General features: G+C 42.1%; 1 protein-coding gene across 1 annotated transcript in view; it reads left to right on the top strand.

Moving 5' to 3' along the window:
• Positions 1-422, top strand: part of LOC126510923 (phosphoglycerate kinase 1-like) — an 11,006-nt gene extending 10,584 nt beyond the window's left edge. Inside the window, exon 2 of the mRNA XM_050157664.1 lies at positions 6-422. Within this exon, the coding sequence (XP_050013621.1) occupies positions 6-179 (174 nt within the window). The 3' untranslated portion in view covers positions 180-422. The remainder of the gene's footprint in view (positions 1-5) is intronic.
• Positions 423-15,961: the final 15,539 nt, after the last annotated feature.

Here is a 15,961-nt window from a genome sequence, read left to right as displayed (position 1 = left end):
TGGTAAAAGCCACTTCTAGGGGTTGCATCACTATCATAGGCAGTGGAGATACTGCCACTTGCTGTGCCAAATGGAATACAGAGGATAAAGTCAGCCATGTGAGCACTGGGGGTGGTGCCAGTCTAGAGCTCCTGGAAGGTAAAGTCCTTCCTGGGGTGGATGCTCTCAGCAATGTTTAGTATTTTCCTGCCTTTTGGTTCCTGTGCACAACCCCTAAGTCAACTTAGTGTGTTTTCCGCATCTCCATTTGGTGTTAGTGCAAGATTCAGCTAGTGACCGAGATGCACCACCAGGAACCCTTAAACAGTTGCACAGCATCTCAGCTCGTCCTTCCTTCATCGGGATTTGTCTACATTCTTCAAGATCCCATTTAAATTCCATAGTGACTAAAGCCATTGTGCATTCTAGAGTGCATCTATTTATATTCTGCCTATAGAAGAAAGTGAGCTATGAAAGCTTGGTCTTCTTTGAGTAGCCTCTGGTTGGCTTTGTCACTGTTCATGACTCAGCATGGAAATAAGATGAAATTCCAGCTGTAGATTTGGAGAAGTTGATGATCTGTTAATAAAGATGTCCGCCGGAAAAAAAATAATCCTGCAGTCCCAGAAACTCATAATTCTGGGAAAGATATTATAAGGTACTATACACAAAGGTCACAAGCCATTCAGGCTGTACAAGAACACAAAGCAACTAACAAACCCTTAGAGGTACCAATGGCCCTACTTTTAAAATGGTTAACTGAGAAACCAATATGGATTAAACAAAGGCCATTAACAGAAGATAAACTTCAGGCTTTAGAACAGCTGGTACAGGAGCATCTAGATCCTAACCATATTGAAGAATCAACCAGTCCTTGAATTCTCTTGTATTTGTTGTTAAAAAGAAATCTGGTAAATGGAGAATGGTGACAGATCTAAGAGCTGTCAACAAGGTAATTCAACCTATGGGTCTTCTACAATCTGGAATTCCTTCTCTATTACCAAAAGGATGGCCTCTTGTAGTTATTGATTTGAAAGACTGTGTCTTCACTATACCCTTACAAGAAAAGGACAGAAAAAAATTTTCCTTCACAGTGCCTACTTATAATAATTCTCAACATACTAGGAGATACCTGTAGACCGTCTTTCCATAGGAAATGTTCAATAGCCCCACCCTATGCCACTACTTTGTAAATCAGCCATTGGAAATAATCCCCAAACTGATAGAATTAACTTTATAAAGAGAACTACTTGGACACTGTACAGGACACACCAATAACTGGAGCTTGTACAGTCTATACTGATGCAAATAAATCAGGAAAGGCAGGCTATAAATCAGAAGATTTAAGTAAGGTGGAACAAAGCCCTTATAATTCTGTCAAAAGGCAGAATTATGTGCTATTCTGATGGTACTAGGGGATTTTAAAGAACCTCTTAATATAGTTACTGATTCACAATATGCAGAAAGAGTTGTTGGGCATACTGAAACCACTGAATTTATACCAGAGGATACAGAATTGACTTCATTATTCATACAGGTTCAATATATAATCAGGAAAAAGCTTTTTTTCCATATACATAACACACATCTGATCCCATACGGGTCTGCCAGGTCCTCTAGCATAGGGTAATGCAGAAATTTGATTGATTATTAATTGGAAATGTATTTAAGGCCTCAGAATTTCATAAGAAGCATCATTTCAATAGCAAAGCTTTAAAAAAAAAGAGTTTTCCATTACACAGCAATAAGCTAAGGAGATTATAAAGAGATGCCCTACTTGCTCCTTCTATAACCAAACACCACTACCTGCAGGGAATAACCCAAAGAGTACTCAAAGAAATGAAATCTGGCAGATGGGTGTGTTCTACTTTGCAGAATTTGGAAAATTAAAATATGTATACTGCACTATTGACACTTATTCAGGTTTCCAATGGGCAACAGCTTTGAGCTCAGAAAAGGCTGATTCAGTAATCATACATTTATTAGAAGTCCTGGCAATCATGGGTATACCTGCGCAAATAAAGACAGATAATGGTCCAGCATATGTCTCTGTTGGGAGGCAGAGGCAGGCAGATCTCTGTGAGTTCGAGACCAGCCTGGTCTACAAGAGCTAGTTCCAGGACAGGCTCCAAAAACACAGAGAAACCCTGTCTCGAAAAACCAAAAAAAAAAAAAAAGTGAAAACTTTTTTTGCTTATTATAATATAAAGCATATTACAGGTATACCACACAACCCTATAGGCCAGGCAGTTATAGAAAGATCAAACCAAGCTATAAATGTTCAACAAACAGAAAGGGATGGAAAATACCCCCAGAAATAGATAACATAATGCTTTATTGACCTTGTTTTTTATGCTAATGAGAATGGAATAACAGCAGCAGAGAGACATTGGGTAATAGAAAAGTCTTCTGAATTAAATCAGCCTGTGTATTTCAGGGATGTGTTAACCTCACAACGGAAGCCAGGAGATGTGCTACATTGGGGGAGGAGTTTTGCTCTTGTTTCAACAAAAACTATGGATGCCATCAAAATTAATAAAGATTCAGTTTGAAAAAGAGAAATCTTTTGAGAAAAATAAATGATGGCTCATCCACAGAGGAAACAACCATACAGGTGGTAAGGAAACCTCATAAGGGTGGGGCAGGGTTCTCTTCTTGTCTTTGCAGGAAAATACTCATCTTCAAAAAGTCAAGAGACCCTGGACATCTATATGCCTAAAGAGGAAAAGGTAATTATCCAGATAGGATCACTAAGCAAAGAGAATTATGATTTATGAGGACAGGTCATCTGAGGATAAGAATCTCTAAACTTAAACTAGAATAATAGTCATGATTCACTTAAAAATCAAAGCTGGCTTTGTAGTTGGACAACAGCTCTGTCCTCCTCTAAATCCAAGCATGTTTTTTTTTTAAAAAAAATTCAGAGTTTCTGTCTCATGTCAGGAGCCATCTGGTATGGGACAGAAAGAAGAATGAATTTAGAAAAAAATTTACTTTTCTCCATACCTATTTTTGTCTCTATCATACCTTTCATTGAATACATGTCTGTATAAATAATGTCTGTATAAATAAATAATGTCTGTATAAATAAAGTTTTTCACAATAAACAATGAATTTTCCTATAGTAATCTTTTCTGGAAAGAAGATGGGGTCCCACAGCAACAACTCCACCTGACTGGTATGACATCATGATGCTGACAATGCTACCATAAGACCTGTTTTGGGTACCAGCTGCTCAAGATGGTTCCAACTTTGTTAGTTGAAATGGTGTACTTTTTTAAAATAACATTCTGGCCAGAACTCCAAATAAGAACCTCAGAAAAAAACCTACTGAATACTATTTGCAATTATACTAGACAGTAATCTTGAAATTTAACCATCATTTTACTTTCACAGGATCCCATAAAAAGAACATCACCCCTATGACAGCTGGAAGTAATTCTAAAAGACGACATTCCCTCTCCCAACAAAGTTTGTCCTCAGGATTAGGGACATCATTTTGGGGTTGATTATAACTGTTATAGGGTTAGGGGTTAGGGAAAATTATGTAGGTTCAGGGATCTCTTTGAAAAAATAAGGGAGGAAATTGGATGGAATAATAGATTAGTGTGTGCTTACTCACACTAAAAATAATAGTGAATAATAGAGTGAATATTTGTGAGCTATTATTTGTAGGCAATTTATATTGGTATAGATTCTTGTATATTGATAGAAACTTAAATTATATTGAATATGTTCCTATTTCATCAACAATATTTGTATACCTAGGCAAAGTTATTTTGTCATATTGTATGCATGTATGCTTCTACCTCTGCTTAAGACATTTTGAATATTGATGCAATTTTAGGATATATTTATCATTTTGCAATATACATTTCTACCGCTGATCAAGATACTTATACATGTCCACATTTTGAGATCATTGTCCTTATTTGTTGCACAGTTGTTTAAAGATTGTTTAATATTCTAATATGAAGTCTTAGTCTTTAAGTTATATAGGTATTAAGAATTATAGGTCAATAGTCACCTATGTTTGTCATACTTATAGTTAGACTAATCAGGTTCTTTAGATACATAGAGATTGTATTCTGCACAGATAAGTAATCTCCAACTACTTCAAAGAGCTATAGAATATGACATTTAAATAACTTAGGTTCTGTTGATGTGAGACATGACTGCTTCTGGTAGCAACAATCTATTCCTGAGAGAATGTTGAGCACCGAAAACACTCCACTTGGAGCTTGTTTTCTTTTTGGCAAAACTGGCCTTTGGGCAAGGAACCGCCCATGCATTGACCACTGACAAAATGCACCATGTCCAAATAGGACAAGCAGGATAGAAGAAAAAAGACTGTCAAATCTTGCTAAGACAAGGTAAGATGGTTTTGAAAAATTTCTTGCCTCTGAAAATGGTCTGTCAGTTACTCTAGGCCTTAGCCAAAGTTGGTTACTCCAATATTGCAAATGAGACTTTGGGTGATTGCCCTGGTAGCCAGTTGTCTCTGTCATTTGTTGCACATTTTGGAAGTTGCTTGATTGCACTTCCTGATTACTCAGGTAGTATTATTTCTGTTCTCGGGACTCCCTTGTGGTTGAAGACTAGATAGTCATAGTTACTTTCCTCTCATGACTTGGCCAAGTTATTTATAATACAAGACTTAAACTCCTTAGGATAGGGTAACTATTGAAACATTTATCACATGTTTCTTGCTTGATATTGTTTATGCTGGTTGTAATTCTAATTTTTATGCCTGATATTTGTTCCTATTGTATATAATTTTGTATTATGCTTAGAACTTTCTGATTTAAACAAAATGGGGAGGTGTTGTAGGAAATCCTACAGCCAGTAGCCTTTAAGTTCCCCACCCACTTGGGCGTGACCTCTTATACTATAAATGCTGATGTAAAGCACTTGGTAGCCCTCTCTTCCAGCTGCATGATTCTGTTCCTGTTCCCCTTTCGTGCAGAGGACTGTGATCTGTGAGTTTACCCCTAAATAAATAACCCTTTATTATATTTAACTATGAGCTAGTGTGGGGTTTCCTTTTAGTGTCGGTCTTCATCAGATGACATAATATGCAGGACAACTTTTCATTTGCACATTTTTCTGGATGTTTATCTCTTTGGTGAGACATCTACTAAAGACATTGACCTGTTCATATCCTAATTGATGGGTTTTAAGCATTCTTTGTGATTAGATATTAGTTTTTTATCAGTGGCCTCGCCACCTCCCCACCTGTGGCTTACCTTCATTTTCAAAGCACCATTTTTTTGCAGAGAGAATATTTCCATGCAGATGGATTTTGTTTATCAATGATTTCCTTCAGGGATCATGTCTTTGGCATGATAAATAAAAGTCAGCCCAAATCTAAGAGCATCCAAATGCGTGTGTGTTTCATGTTCTGGGAATTCTACATGTATGATAATGTCTTACTTATCTTCTCATCACCACAACAAAACACCTGTGGATGTCAACTTGGAGTAGAAAGAATTTGTTCTGGTTTCACAGCCGAGGGCTAGTTTGCTGGTTCCATTGTTTTAGGCCTCAGACAAGGCAGAGGATCACAGCAGAGAGTTTCAGAGGAGGTTGCTACCCCCAGGACACCCAGCAAGAAGAGCATAAAGACAGAGGAAGGCACTAGTGACTGACAAGATTCACTTGCCACAGGGATACAGGCCTTCGGGAGGCAAGGAGCCTCTCTCAGAGCAGATGGGCTTCACACAGACACTAAGGTGTCAGTCAATCAACAGTTACCAAATGTCCACCTGGATCAGTGGTTCTGGGGTCTTTATCTTATGTGACTGAGAGATAAAAATGCGGAAAATGGAGAAGAGAGCCAAGTAAAGATTTATTTATTCAGGAAAAGTGAGAAATTAAGGAAAGGTGAGAGGAATTCCTGGGCATGAGAAGGCCCGAGAGAGGGAAAAGGAGATTGGGACAGGCTGTTCATCAGACTCCATAGCAGAAGTAAGCAGACTGAGGTAATTTTTATTGAGGTTGATTAATTCTGGGTGAATAACAGAATGAGCCAATAGTGGGTATCAGGGGGAAAGAGGGCCCACACTGTGCATGCCCATGTGACCCAAACGAAGGAGCAAATCGCACTCTGATTCCTCAGTTAGGAGGGTGGTCTAGTGTTGAACCACTTCTGTTGCGTTGACTTGCGTGCAGCTGCTAACCCTGGCTGGCTTTGCATGTCCTGACCCTATAGATATTTCCTGTCTCCAACACTGGCTGGTGTCTCACTGGCTCTTTCTTAAACTGTACTCTTTGTTCTTAAGTTACCTGATCAGCTTGGGGTCTTACCATGGGCCTTCTCCCCCTTACTGCCTAAGGAGGGCTAACTCCTTCCTCACAGGCCCTGGCTGAGTGACAGCCTTTCCTCAATTGGGACTTATTTCCTGACCGTACATTCAGCTATGAAATCAGCAGTGAATTAACCCCCGACCAAGCTAACAATCTCACAACACCATCACCTTTCCAAACCGCACCTCTGAACATTCTGGAAAAGGGGACCAAGCCTTCCAAACCACAACGCATGATCCGTGATTCATTTTAAGCTGGTGTTTGTGAGAGACATAAAGATTCCACCCTAACTGAGGAAGCAGAGTACAATCTCAATTCTTTGCTTGTACATAGCTACTTAATTGCTCTAGCATGGTTTATTGAGAAAACTATCTTAATATATATAATAATTAATAACATATAATCCACTGTATTACATGTGCTTCCTTGCCAAAGCAATTAGCTGTATTTCTATGGGTCGCTAGCGCCTGCTCTGGAGTCTGTTCCTTCAAGAAGTTTCTGTGTTCTTTTACAAAATTTTCGATGACTATAACTTTATAGAAAAGTCTAAAAGTCAAGTCGTCCTCCGATCTGCCTGTCTTCCCAGCTTGTACTGGCTATTATGAGTGTACTGCTGGTTTTCTGTGTCAACTTGACACAAGCTAGAGTCATCAGAGAGGAAGGAGCCTCAGTTGAGGAAATGCCTCCATGAGATCCAGTTGTAAGGCATTTTCTCCATTAGTGATCTATGAGGGGGGTGCAGCCCACCGTGAGCCGTGCCATTCCTGGAGTGCCGGTGGCCTTGTCAGAGAAGCAGTAGATGGGAATTGAAGTTCGAAGCGTCAGCCCACCAGGAGGAAAATGCCTGTTGAGTGAATCTCAGACCCTAGAATGCCTTTGCTTTTCCTGTACCTTTACGTGTTTGCCGCTGCCATCTTTCTCTGGTATCTAGCGTGGTGTGAATGGGTGTGGTGAGATTCCCCACTGACTGTAACGTAGTGTGTTTATCTCATGGACACATCCCACTCTACAGGGTATTTTTACCTGTGGATTATGAAGATGATTTCTTCCTAAGGTGTACTGTCTAACTGAAACAATGAGTTTATATAATTATGTTAGTTTAAATAGAATTTTAATGGTTAAAAATAAACAAGGAAATGTCACACTGCTAGAACACATGAGTTCCTAGTGAGGATCTGTATAGACTGGCTTAGGTTAATGATTAAGGAAAACAAATGAGTCCCAGTATCCCAGCTAGCTTAAATTCTTTTAATCTTAATGTTGGGGGGTGTTTCACAGTGCATCATAGCTGAAACAAAGCTTTGAAAATAATTTAAAGTTAAACTAAGATGTTCTTGTTAAATAGGTTTGAAAAACTCAAGAAGATAATTTAAAGTTTTAGAAAGAAACAGTTAAGTGAGAAACTCATTAAGGTCAGGAATAAGAACAAAGCAGCCCAAATATCATTAGTTGATGTACCTTTCTTGCTAGGAATGGTTTATGGCCAAAGGTGATGATTAATTTCTTGTACCCATTTCTGCCCTAATCTGATAAAAAAAAAAAAACTATTGATGAGTGGGTATGCATCCTAAAGATTTAAAGTAGAGCTGACTGTTTTTTATAAACAAAAGTTTAGATTTGTGATTCCTTATAAGGTTACTTTTCAAGATAAGGAGTAAAGTGATTGGTCCCTCCTTTGTAATGGCAAAATGCAGCCTGCCAATAACAACAGCCTGCTTGTAACATTGTTAATCTATAACAAGTTGCTTGGGTATGAACATAAGTGGGTTCTTGGCTGTCGTGTAGGACGGTGTTCTGTAAGTTTTTTCCCCTCAAATAAATAACCCTTTGAATCCAAACTGGTGTGGGATTGTTTCACGCTTTACCAGGGAAGCCTTGAACGCACAGAGATCCACTTGTTTCTGCTTCTCAAGTGCTGGGATTGAACATTTGCACCACCACACCCAGCCCTTATTTAGCTATTTTAGTCACATCTAGGTGTAGATTTTCTCGAATTACTTTCTTCTATTTATTGATATGACTATGTGTTTTTATCCTCTTTCCCTGTTTGTGGGATGATTTTATTAAATAAATTGTATTTATTAAATTTATTAAATAAAGTTTACTAACTGATCTTTTAAAAGTTGGACATGTCTTATATATTTGGGATAAATCCCACTTGATTATGTGGTATAACTCTTTATACAATGTCGGATTTGATTTGCCGATATATCTTGTTAAAGGATATTTGCATCCATGTGTATGAGTGACAATGGTCTGTAATTTTCTTTCCTTGTAATATTTTGCCTGGTTTGGATATTAAGCCAATGCTGGTCTTGTGGAATGACATGTTTCCTCTGCTTCCATCGTCTGAAAGAAACTTCAGAGAACTCGGTGCCATTCTTCTTAAATGTTTGCAGACTCACCCGTGAAGCCTTTGGGGCCTGCTACTTTTCTAGTTTCGAAAGAGGATTAATTATTGATTTAATAGTAACAAATATAGGTCCACTCAGATTGTCCACTACTTCAATGAGTTTTGGCAGGTTGTGTTTACAAAAACGAAAGTGGTCCACTTATATCTAGCTCATTGATTTTGTGGGCGTAGAGTTCTTCATCCTGTTCTTTGATTTTACTTCTACTCCGCACATCTGTACTGACATCTCTATTTAGATTATGAAATTAACAATTGGTATCTTTTCCCTTTTCTCAGTTAGCGTGGCTGAATACCTATTGATTTTATCAGTATTTTGAAAAGAACCAGATTTTGGTTGCATTGATTTTTGTCTATATTGATTCATGTTTTCAACGTTATTGATTTTCGTTGTAATTTCTTATTACTCCTTTCTTCTACATTCTGTGGCCTGAACAGTCTAATTCTTCTGGTTTCCTAAAGTGGAAATTTATGTTACTGATCTCAACTCTTTCTTCTTTCGAATGCAGCATATAAAAGCCTGCCTGGACCCTCCTTTCACTGTGTTCTATAAATTATAATAATTTTTATATGTACATATGCATGTATGTGTGGGTGCTTGTGTTCATGGGCATGCGTGGAGGCCAGAGTCTCTCACTGAACCTGGAGCTCACCAATTTTTGGCTAGGCTGGTGGCCAGCAAGCCCCAGTGATTGCCCTGGGCCTACTGTCCTTGCCTCCGCATTATAGGCCTATGTGGCTGTACTCTGGTGTGTGTATGTGGTGGTGGGGGATGTTGGGTGGTGTCATTCTGGGGATCCAAACTCACATCCCCATCTTGGTGCAGCAAGCACTCTTACCCACCGACCTATCTCCTCAGCATAATTTTGATAATATTTTGAGACTGGCTCCTGTTGGGTAGCCCAGACTAGCTTGAACTCACAATTTTCCTGCTTCAGCTAACTAAGAGATAATTATCGCTTATATTGGTGACATTATATGTCCTTGTCACATCTCAGCTTTTAGAAGTTTTGATCTTATCATGAAATTGTCTACAGTCGGAGGAGCTCCTCTATCCGTGTCAGGAGTGGGCTCACAGGTCCAGGAAATGTCCCCCATGGAAGTGACCATCCCTGTCCCAGCCAAATGCTCCCCGAACTTCAGACAGAACCAGACACATGTAAACACCTACATACACAGAGTCCTAGAAACAGAACACCACGGCTGGGTTAGGGTGTTTGCACTTTACTGATGCTGTGTCTTCAGCTCCTCCTGGAGTGGGGAGAGGACTCAAAGTGAGGGAAGTACCTGTAAAATCCTGTAACGGTTATATCAATTGTCACCTTTTTAAGATCTAGAGCCACCTAGGAGACAAGCCTGAGGTCGCAACTTGATGGAGTTCCTAGATTAAGCCAAGGGAGGTTGGAAGGCTCACTCTGAACATGGGCGGGGCCATCCCACAGGCTGGGGTCCTGGACTGGATCAAAAGGAGAACAGGAGCTAGCACCAACTTCCATCTATCCTGCCTCCTGACTGTGGAGTCAAAGTGACCAGCTGCCTCAAGCTCCCGCCACCTTCCCCACCACAAGAGACTGAATCCTCAAACTGAGCCAAAATAAACCCTTTTCCCTCCCTCCCCATTCCTTCCATTCCTCCCTCCCTCTCTTCTTCCCTTTTCCTTCCCTCCCTTTCCCCTCTTTTCTTCTCCCCTTCCCTCTTCCTTCCCTTTGTCCCCGTCCTTCCTTCCTTCCCCTTTCTTCCCTCCCCCTTCTCCCCTCCCCCTTTCCCTCAGTTGCTTTCCCAGGTATGTTGTTGCAGCCCTGAGAAAACTCGCCAAGGCAAGCCCCTCCCCCAGCTCAAACTTGTCATCACCCTGCCTCAGAGACCTCTGCATGCATCATGATTGTTTCTCACGGCCTTATTTCCTCAGATGATGAGCTGTCTGCACTGACACACTACAAGGCACCCCAGACACGCTGGAGGCTTCTGTGGAATCCCGGACACTTTAAGTCACAAGGAGGCGCCCATTAGGACACCAGCTCTGGAAATCTGTGCTGCAGGAACATGGCCCTCTCTGCTCCACCTTAGGCCCCTTCACAGATCTTCTTTTTGTGTCTGAGGATTAGCACTGCTGCATATTGGGCAGAAAATGAGTTCCTTGCTGTTTATTGTGGTCAAATCCATCAATGAAGTCAATACAGCAGCAAAGGCCAGAGACGCTGACGTCGCTTTATTAATTCATGAGGTGCTTTGCAGTCCACAACTGTCCACACCGAGATTGATGGAAGCGGAAAAAGAAACGCAAGTTAAATTATGTCCCTGATAACTTCTGCTTAACTGGCCTGTCAGCGACCAAGGAGATTAAACATCTGTGATTTATTCCCATGTTAATCTCAATGAACACACGCACAGGCGCAGGCTGCTCACACACACACTTGTGCACACCAGCTAATGAGAAACTGTGCCAGACTGCATCCTGATTTCGGCTCTAACAGTTTGCAGCGTGGAACCAGAGAAAGGCCAGAGTCAACGGGACATAACAGGAGGCTCATTATCCGCTTCTTTTAGTCCTTCAGTCTGCTGTTCATTTGCTCATTTAATCTTTCCTCACCAGCTTCCAGCCTTGCTATAAAAAACCTTGTGCTAGACCAGAAGAGGATTCTGGGAGATATAAAGTTTGCCCATTTCTACCAAAGAGTATAGCAATAATTAATTTCAATGTGTATTTCAAGCAGTTCCTGCTCTGCCTCTTACAGGCCCTGTAGACTTGTGTGAACTAATTCCCATATCCAATCTCTCTTTCCCACGAGTGCAAGGTGAACCTGAGGTGTTTAGTTATCATAGCAGCCACCACTAACTGACACTCGCTATGCACTGGGCCTGACAAGAGTCCCATCTACAGATTATTAATATCACAATCCTGTGAGGAGAAGGATGAATTTGTTATTTTCCTTTGTTATTCTGTTTTGTTTTGTTTTTCAAAACAGGGTTTTTCTGTGTAGCCCTGGCTCTCCTGGAACTCACTCTGCAGGCCAGGCTGGTCTCGAACTCAGAGATCCACCTGCCTCTGGCTCCCAAGTGCTGGGATTAAAGGTGTGTTCCACCACATCCAGCTATTCCTTTGTTATTCTTGAAGTTTGGGTCTGTGTGTATGTGTCTCTGTGTGTGTCTGCATGTGTGTCTGTGTGTACACACACACATGCATGCATACGCTTGAGTGCTCATGTCTACCTGTGCTTGAGAACAGTGCCCACAGAGGCCAGAAGAGGGCATCAGATTCTCTGGACCTGTTGTTAGAGGCAATTGTGGTTGCTGGAAACCAAACTTGGGCCCTCTGCAAGAGTAGTCTGTCCTCTTAACCACTGGGCCATCTCTGCAGCCTCCACATTTGTTCTTGTCACGTCCTTGTCATCCAAGACTCAGATAATATACAATCTGCCCCAAACCTGCAGATCACAAATCAGGGAATCTAAGTCTATGCGATAGAACCTCAAGAGCCCTCTGTTGTTGGTTGTTTTTACTCTTTATTCTTTTGCTCTTTAGGGGCCCTCCACCCAGCTCCCCAAATATCACACGGAGTCATTTTCTTACTTGTGAAAGCCCAGTCTTAGTTTGGCTTGTTTCCAGCCAGTTTCTCTTAATTTAAATTATCCCGTCTATCTTTTGTACTTAGACTTTTACCTTCCTCTATTTCTTTGTATCTTTTCTGTCCTCCTTATTCTGTGTCTGGCTATGTGTTGTGTGGCTGGGCCCTGGCATCCTCCTTTCCTTCTCCTTTTCTTGCTTCCTGATCTTCTCTTCCCAGATTTCTCCTCCTATTTTTTCTCTCTGCCTGTCAGTCCCATTTATCCTTTCTCTTGCGTAGCTGCTATCCGTTCAGTTCTTTATTAGACCAATCAAATTTTTCAGGCAGGCAAAGAAACAGAGCTTCGCAGTGTTAAACAAATGAAACATAAAAGAATGTAACACATCTTTGCATCATTAAACAAACGCTCTACATAAACAAATGTAAGGCATCTCCAACTACTATTCCACAACAACCCTGTTCCTGAAGGCTGCCTCAGACACTAAGGCCAGGCCTCACTTGCTAAAGTCACAGAAGTCCGGTATTCTTACAGGTCTCTGGACTGCTCTGGGACCCCAAGACCACTACTTCTGATCCCTGTTGTTTCCCAGGGATTGGTTTGTTACCACCCCAGGCAATGTTTTCATGAATCTTTATTCCTGGGACTTTCTGCTCTGTAGTTAGTTCAGCAGATGAGATGTTATCTAACCTGGTCTTTCAGGCTCCCAGGGGTGAGGCCAGAGTCACAGGGATATCAGGTGATGGTGCAATGAGAGCAAAGGATATATATGAAATTACCTAGTGCAAGTGAGAAGGAAACACGAAATTTGCAACAAACCCGCTTAGGAGTTTATTAGAGGGGGTGAATACAGGCCAAGGGATTGGTGTGCAGAGAGAGACAGAGAAAGATGGCGCATCCAGCTTTTGAAAGCTGCCTAGCACAAATGTGCACAGGGGGTTGGTGTGACCGTGTCATACACAGATGACGCAGGTGACAGGCTCACGGATACACACAAGGGTTTAGCTGAGTCACATGTGGATGGAACCACACATGCGCGCATGTGGGTCACGCGGGGCTCTTTAACATTCAGGCCATTGCCTGAGAGTCGGTCTGCGTGTGGCTTAGAACCCAGAGTGCAGCCTTATCTGTGGCTGAATAATTACAATAAGTGCACCCTGATATATATGCATAGGAACCTTGGAGTTCAGACCCTTCTCACTGGGACAAAGATCCCAGAGGTGGGCCCCATCTTGGCCTTGAGAGGACTTGGGATGGAGCTTGGGATTCTCTCTGGATAAAAGTTGGTGATCTCATTCCCTGCTGATGCTTCAACTTTCTCAGGCGACAACATACCCACAAGCTAATGTTGGGGCTACCACCTCAGTCCCAAGATGAATATCCATAGCTCAGCACCAAGAGTTGTCTCCATCAGGGCCCCAGCCTCTTCTAACATAATAGGACCCAAACTAGATACAGTACCTTCCCCCACACCTATTTCCTCCCATTTCTTTCACCTCCCCATCTTCACGGGAAACAAGTGGCAGAGCTTGGGATCTTCCTGCTTGGAAATGTCAACTTGCTCTGTTCCCTCTCCTTCCCCGCAGTGAACACCAAAGTTATCTCTGTACTTCTTGTTTAAGCCTGCATGCACCTCCAGTAGAGCTCCTGCCTCCAGAATCTAGAAATCCTTGTTAATCTTGTTGACCAATGGGAGATAAACCATAAGAGAAAACTTTCTGAGTCTTTAAATGGTGTTAGCTGAGAGTTATTTACTGAACAAATGTCCTTGGGCATGTGCTGTGCGCCGGGCCCCATGCTAGGAGCTATGGGCGGGTGGCGGTAACTATACAACATGTCCTTGTGTTCACGCGCCAAGGGGAGCATTCGGAAAGACAAAGAATGAATGGACAGAAGTGAATGTCAGACAGTGGTGTGCTCAGTAGGGGGAAAGGCAAAGGAAAAGAATAATGCGTGCCAAGGCCGAGCCCTATCTCAGCTGGGATGCGCAGGGATTGTAAGATGTCTGTTAAATCCTTAGAGCACAAAAGCCAGATTCTAAGTACATTGTGTTCATTCCTGCATCTAACTGCCATAGCAACCCACTGAGATAGACTGTTAGTCTCATTCCGAAGATGAGAAAGTCAAGTATAGGGAATCCATGTTCACAAAGGAGCCAGACTTTGTATCTAGGCCATTTGGTTCTGCCAACTTCCCTGTTCTGCTACCACCACGGTAAACTACGTGTCCCAGGAGGTGATGTCTAAGCTGAAGCCTGGTATGGGAGGGGCAACTTAGGATGGATTCTTCCTGAAGTGACCCGAAGGCAGACCGTCATGAGCAAGTAGATTGTGTGAAAGGCTTCTCAGGAAGCCGTGGGAAGGGAGTGAGGAAGTGAGTCAGAGAATAGACGCTTGACATCTAATCTTCATTATCACCTTGACTAGGCATAGACTCGCCATGGAAACCACATCTCTGGGTGTGTCTATGAGGATGTTTACAGAAGAAAATTAACTGGAGAGGAAAGATACATCCTGAACGTAGGAGGCATAGTTCCATGAACTGGGATCCCAGACTGAAAAACAAGAGAAAAGTAGACCCAGCACCAGCATCCATCTGTCTCTGCTTCCAGACTGTGAGTGATGTGTCCAGCAGCCTCACACTCCTGACACAACGCCTTTCCACCACGATGGCCTGGACCTTCAAACTTGGAGACAAAATAAACCCCTTTACCTCCATACTGCTTTTCATCGAGTATCTTGTCAGAGCAATAAGAGAAGTAACTAACACTGGAAGGAAGGAAGCCACGGCTGTGTTAGCAGTGTGCTACCTCCCAGGGATGCTGGGATCCAGTGTAGAGCATGAGCCTCTGCATCTTCCCACCCCAAGCCCCACCTCTTCAGCTGGCAGCTGCTACCATGGAACAAATATCTGGTGCTTATGGCCTGTTCATCTGCAGAGACTGTAAAGGTTCCCACCAAACAAAAGCTGCCCGCAAAGACACATAGGAGGTGTATCTTGGCCATCTGCACCAAAACCCTGAGGCCCGAGCAGATATAATATAGTCAAGGCACCAGAAGCACCTACTAGAATATTCCACATAGAAAGGATCCCCCTACAGGTGAAGTTCCATGAGCAGTAACTGTTTTGGTGTGTATGCCAAAGAGGAGAAGCAAGGCTCGGGCTGACAGAGCCAAGCTGTGTGATAGAAATTGCCACCAGAGAGGGTCCTAGAGGCCAGGTATAACTTTAAATGGTCTTTCTAGGTGCTGGGAGGGGAAAAGACCACAGGACGCATGGACAGAAGGGATCCTTAGTAGACTGTGATATTAGTCCCAGTGACATGTGTGTCACCTTGCCTTAAGGGAGCATTTCGTTGGGGTGTAGATTCAGGTTATAGCTAGAACTGACAGTTGATAAGAAGTCCATCCTGGTGTATAAACAGAACTGAGGGCTCACCCACGGAGACAGATACAAGGGCAGGTGCAAGCTCAGAGAAGCAGGGTTTAGGAATTGTGTGTTTTAGACAGGAAGTTTGAGAAACACTTTAGTAACTAGATTTATAAACACAAGGACCAGAGGCCGAAGGGGAGTCCAGCTAGGTTTGCTGTGATATGGTGTAATCACCTCCAAGTCCCCCTGAGAAGCACTCAAGGTACACTAGGAGTCATCTAGTATGTAGTGTAGAGGTACCACGTGGTTGGAAGAGATTTGATAAGCTTAG

This window comes from Alexandromys fortis, unplaced genomic scaffold, assembly GCF_014885135.2.
Source record: "Alexandromys fortis isolate MF-2015 unplaced genomic scaffold, M_Fortis_MF-2015_v1.1 scaffold_103, whole genome shotgun sequence".
Classification (NCBI taxonomy): domain Eukaryota; kingdom Metazoa; phylum Chordata; class Mammalia; order Rodentia; family Cricetidae; genus Alexandromys; species Alexandromys fortis.
Note: the sequence above shows the minus strand (reverse complement) of the source record. Positions and strands in the feature narration are given on the sequence as shown.